The sequence below is a fragment of the Eurypyga helias genome, unplaced genomic scaffold, assembly GCF_000690775.1.
Source record: "Eurypyga helias isolate BGI_N326 unplaced genomic scaffold, ASM69077v1 scaffold36329, whole genome shotgun sequence".
Classification (NCBI taxonomy): Eukaryota; Metazoa; Chordata; class Aves; order Eurypygiformes; family Eurypygidae; genus Eurypyga; species Eurypyga helias.
Window position 1 is genome coordinate 12,814 of NW_010270765.1, and position 5,719 is coordinate 18,532.

Below are 5,719 nucleotides of genomic sequence, written 5' to 3' on the forward strand. Positions count from 1 at the left end.
TCCACAGGGATTAGCGAAGGCCGCCTAAATACTGTGATGCACAACCAAAGCAAAAGAGAGATCAGGAAATGGAAAACGCGGGGATCTTCCTCAGAAGGGCGGCACGGGAAGGGGAGGGCTGGCAGCCAGCCGGGGGGGCGCAGGAAGATGGGGCAGTACAGCAGGACAATTTATGAACTGGGAAAAGAGACCAAAGGGGAAGTGGGAGAGGCAGTTGCTGTCCCTGTACGTGGTGTTTCCTGGGAAATGCAGAGTATGAGACAAAGCTAACACGCTCCCAGTCCCTTCAGGTCACAAGTTCAGTCACCAGGAAGAGGTACCGAAGGCAGTCACCTGTCAAGTAGGTTAGGGAGCAGCTCTTCAATTCTCTCTTTAACTTCCACTTCCGATGAACATTTTTTAAAGGAATCTTCATCACTGAAGGTCTGAAAAAAAAAACAAAACCAACAAACCACACATTAGTCCTTTCAATTTTGTATTTACTTCAAAATTCTGAAGAGGGAAAAAAAGCATCACAACTAAGTGTGTAGGATTAACTCCAAGATATCTTTGACACTCTGAGCTCAACTGAATTTCAGGAGAATTATACATTAATTGGAGTTGTACTAGAGAATACACAGAGAAATGTTCATTTTGGTTGGTCCAGCAAAGCTGTATGAAACCAAAAGCGGGTTTTTTGCTCCGTGTAAAGTACTCGAGAACAATCCTTGTACCTGAGGCGGGCCCGATGGAGTCACAGGGGAGTCATCTTCTCCGTAGCTGAGTTTTTGGATACGCTGCGCAATAGCAACACCTAGTTCCTTCTCTAACACAGCAGGTGGAAACACTTGGAGATCACACACGTTCCTAACACCCAGCATTTCAAGACGTTTGGAGGTTTTGTAGCCGATGCCTAAATAGAACATATATGAAAAATACACAGAAAAGTGAAAACTTATACACGTATGTAAAAACTGCCCACCGACGCAGTACTGATGTTATTTTCACTACGGCAATGCAGGCTTTTCAGCAACATTTCTGACGGGTTTCCATTCCAGTCTGCTATTGGAAAAGCCATACTGGGACGAAGCAAAGGTCTGGCTGTGTCTGTAGCCTACATCAGTGCTTCCTGGCCAACAGCATGGTGTCAGCGTGGAACAGTTAGGAGAAGTGCTTCCTCAAGAGCACTCCATCAGGCTCCGAGAGACTGTTTGAGTAACTACCAGTAGGTTTCCAGTCAGCAAGTTTGCATTTAAAACCCACTGTCAACCAGTGTTGGGGCTTCAGCAAGAACCGACGGGTGGTAGGGGTTTTGAAGGTATCTCGTGAGGCGCTGCAACGCATTTATGTCACAACCAAAAATGAAGAAAACTCCTCCGGCTAAGCAAAACTCGTACAGCTTGTGAGAAAAAGCAAGAATCCTATACACACACCCGCAACCCCACCGCTGCCGGCTTGCGAGAACCACGCTTTCAGGTAATTTCAGCTGTGATTCTTCTCACGTCAACATGCCCCCCCATCGGTGCTCACAGCACCATACCTACCAGGCACCTTCTGGATGTGATCCAGGCTGCGTATTAGATCTTGACAGCTTTCAGGCAGAAGCAGCGTTTGCTGATTTGGTTTGAAGGTCCCCGATACGAGTTTAGACAGTAGTTTGTTAGAGGCCACTCCTGCGCAGCCTGTGAGGCCCAGTCTCGCGTATATGGCTCCCCTGAACGTTTCTGCAATCTGAGACCCAATCACGAGTCTCAGGTGCATTGTATCATGCAAATTGATCGCTGCAGAGAAAAGGAAAGCCGTGTTCAGTATGCAAACAGTCACCTCGTTAGCTAACTCTCTAGATTGAGACGTATTTTACGTTGCAGGACGGGAGCACGAAGCGTGGTCTCATGGGTCAAGTGGTATTGCCATGGCTTCTGTACCCAACTTTAACCTCGCTCCTGTCTCCCAGAAACACTGGTGAAGGGAGACTCAAAACCAGGGGTGTACTGTTCAGGGAGCGTGATGTTTAGGGAGTATTTTAAATACTAATTTACTATTTTAAATATGAAGTGTAGCAAGAGATGTCAAATGAAACTGTTTAATATCACAGAATCTGGTAGCACTGTAGTCCAGGGAGACGTTCACAAGTCTCTGATTTATAGGGCTGCCTTGCAGCTAAGCTTTTGTTACCCGCACGCAAGTGCCAGACGAGGAAAAGAGCTGCTGGGGCATTTCCTTTCTCTCCAAACCGTATTCGGAGCCATCGCAGCAGCTGAAAGCCCAGGAAAGAACGAACCGCTTTCCTTCCTAGAGCGTGACATGAGTCTCACGGCACAGCTACTGCCTTCACGTCGGACGGCGTACGGAGCAGCTCCCTTACCTACTCCAGTCTCAGTAAGTCTATTCCTGACCTAATGACCATGGCAAAAATTTACTCCATTTTTTGGGGTTTATTCGTTACAAAACTCACTCAGTTTGCCAGCTGACAACAACATTCAAGCTAAAATAAAATTCTCTGCCTTACTACTGTAAAACTACTTTGAAAAAAGTAGCACAGTGAAAATCTGTCCTCCCAAATCACCAGGCATCTCACCTACCACAGAGATTCACGTTTTACACAATCGGATCGGGACGCTGAGTCACGTTTGCGACACATGCGCTCAGAAATGCAGCAACCGAGCACAGAGCAATACAAGTGCCCAACCGTCCCGCTCTGGACAATCCTTAGAAGCAGGCAGATGCTCGGTGCTGAACTCCACCGGCGCTGGAGCGCGTGTTGCAGCCGGGGTGTTTCACTTGCCTTGGTTGTTGTACACGTGGCCGGACACACAGGCTCTGGAACATCCACTGTGATGTAGCTGGTTCAGCCTTTTCTCTACAATCTCTGTGATATCCACAAAATTTTCATCGAATCCAAGCCTTTCCACCAGTGGACAAAACTCCACCAACAACTCTAGGAGGGAAAGAAACCAAAGGATAACACGCACACAGCTAGTAACGGGGGTTATTTAAGTCCGAATCAATCCACAGCTGATTTCCCATGGATTCAGGTGGGATGCTTGCTTGAAGAGAAGCCATGTTCTCTTCCAGATAGAATAATAAGGCACTTATTTAGAGAAAGTGAAGAGGAATATTTCTTCAGCTCACAACTACCTCTGTCATCTGCTTTTCTTCTCCCCAAATCTTTCTTTGCTCACTTCTTTTTGAAACTGTAGTCCTTCAAGAGTCATAACATGGAAGGGGTTGGAAGGGACCTCTAGAGACCATCTAGCCCAGCCCCCCCTGCCAGAGCAGGATCCCCTAGAGTAGATCCCACAGGAACAAGTCCAGGGGCTTTGGAAAGTCTCCAGGGAAGGAGACTCCACCCCCTCTCTGGGCAGCCTGTTCCAGGGCTCTGTCACCCTCACAGGGAAGAAGGGTTTCCTCATGGTCAGGCTGAACCTTCTGTTTCCCAGTTGATGGCCATTGCCCCTCGTCCTGTCACTGGACACCACTGGGAAGAGCTTGGCCCCATCCCCCTGACACCCCCCCTTTAGATATGGATAAGCATTGATAAGATCCCCCTCAGCCTCCTCTGCTCCAGCTGAACAGCCCCAGCTCTCCCAGCCTTTCCTCATGTGGAAGGTGCTCCAGGCCCCTCATCCTCGTCGTGGCCCTGCGCTGGCCCCTCTCCAGTAGCTCCTTGTCCTTGAGCTGAGGAGCCCAGAACTGGACACAGCACTCCAGGGGAGGCCTCACTCAACCTGCTGGCCACGCTCCTCCTAATGCATCCCAGGATTACCTCTGCAAGGAAATCTCTTTCCCAGCTAGGCGGGCTTTCCCTTTTAAGTTACTACTATGTCACCTGCTAAGACTGCTAATGATGAAAGCAGTGATCAGTGGCAATGCTGGGGCATCATTTAATTAAGAGGTGCTGGAGAAGCTCACCCACCCGAAGGTCCTCCACGGATCCCACCTAACACCAGTGCGATGCGTTTGCAGTGCCTGACCCACACAGCAGCCAGCTCGAATGGCTTATTTTACGAAATACTGACACTGCGAGCAATATCGCCACAGTGTGAGGCCCGTGCCAGGAACTTTTACAGCAGAAGAATGTCATATACTACTGCACACACGTGCACGTGCACACAGAGTTTAACAGAAAGTGTTTGTCCTCTACTGAAAAACTTAGTTTTATACCTGTAACCTTGTATGACATTTCCCTGTATGGGGTTAGATCTTCTCCGTTGACCAGAATCAGCTGAGGACACTTCGCTTTAGCATCCCTGACAGACATCAGCTTCTTAACTCCGAGTTTTCTGGCTTCGTAGTTACAGGTAACAACGATGAATTTCTGCTGCACGCCTGAAAACAAAAGGTCAGCTGTTTTTTAAAGTTTAGGTTTCTTGGTACTTCACAGAAAGCCGCGGTACTTTCGTGCCACCGTGAAGCCTGCGGAGCATACGCCTTGACCAGAACGCAGCACCACGGAGCAATCAAGCACAACAGTTGTATGAGAAGGACAGATCTCCCGAGTCAGATTACGGGGCGGTAAAAACATTTTAAAAGGTTACAGATGTTTCTTCCCATTGTGATATTAATGTTGGGCCTTTCCAGGCAATCTTACCCATGAAAATGTTCCTTACGTAACAGTTACTTTAGGGTGTACGTTCTCCACTGACTGTAGACACGACGGACTGCCTCGCGCGCATTCCTAACTTCCGGACGGAATAAAGCTTGAGGCACGACTGTGTCAGAAGGCTCCGGCTCATCCACGGCGCTCAGCCCTCTCCCTGCCCACGTACGTTACAAACCAGCTTCAGTCCCCAGAACTGCTCAGACACGTCTGCAAGTGCCCGTAGGTGTGCTCGAGAGGATTTATTATCTTGCGGTCACAGCTACACAGAGTCTCGACTGCACCTTGCTCGCTCTGGACGCGGCAGCAGTTCCGGCGCGACTGCGCGTATCTCACCGCACAGGCATGTCCTCAGTCTGCGCACGCCCTTGGCTCCTCTTGCCTGAATGCACGTAATCCCCAGATTAACAGCAAAGGAACTCGTACCTAAAGGCTTGTCTCTTAACTCTGGATTACGGATCATTTCTACTTGTGCATAGAAGCAGTCCAGGTCAATGTGCACAATCACTCTGCACGCTGCGCGGCCCGCCGACGCAGAGCTGCTGTGGCCTGCTGCAAGGAGAGCGAACGGACAGATTAGAAATTAGTGGCTGCCTTACACGTGATGCAACATTTAAAAAAAAAATTAATCCATCCTAATAAACAGGTATTACAGGAAGAATATAAAATTTACATGTTTTATACTAATTCTAGCACCGCATTAATTCCAGGATTACTTGTGAGCGTCAACCCAGGTTACTACTAACACTCCCGATTTCGGGGGGTCGGTCGCATTAGCTTTTCACTACAGCATTTCAGAACATCGCTTTTTTGATACAATATCCTTTCACACTGGAACACTGAAACTTTTTAATGGATTTCTGTGAATTAACGCCTTTAACTCCGCCAGGGTAGCTCTACGGGATACCTGCCTTTCCCAGGGGTGTCCAACAAGGACGGCAAATCGGCATCCAACGAGTGCCAAACTCTTGCCTTGGAAACAAGCCCAAGATAAAGAAAAATGCAGAAAAAAAAATACAAAAAAGGGCTTTTATTTCTCTAGCTGAAAATAACCCCAGTGGGGGTAATGATATAGTGCAAATGGAACCCTGGCCTCTACGCCCTGTTCTGGGGGCGGTGTTTTCGGTGCCCACCGAGCCC

At 48.5% G+C, this 5,719-nt stretch overlaps 1 protein-coding gene across 1 annotated transcript in view; it reads right to left on the minus strand.

Moving 5' to 3' along the window:
- Nucleotides 1–5,131, minus strand: part of POLI (polymerase (DNA directed) iota) — a gene marked incomplete at its 5' end in the record, with an annotated part of 9,712 nt that extends 4,581 nt beyond the window's left edge. Inside the window, 6 exons of the mRNA XM_010158574.1 lie at nucleotides 334–425; nucleotides 714–892; nucleotides 1,524–1,760; nucleotides 2,765–2,917; nucleotides 4,144–4,308; nucleotides 5,006–5,131. Of these exons, the coding sequence (XP_010156876.1) occupies nucleotides 334–425; nucleotides 714–892; nucleotides 1,524–1,760; nucleotides 2,765–2,917; nucleotides 4,144–4,308; nucleotides 5,006–5,131 (952 nt within the window). The remainder of the gene's footprint in view (nucleotides 1–333; nucleotides 426–713; nucleotides 893–1,523; nucleotides 1,761–2,764; nucleotides 2,918–4,143; nucleotides 4,309–5,005) is intronic.
- Nucleotides 5,132–5,719: the final 588 nt, after the last annotated feature.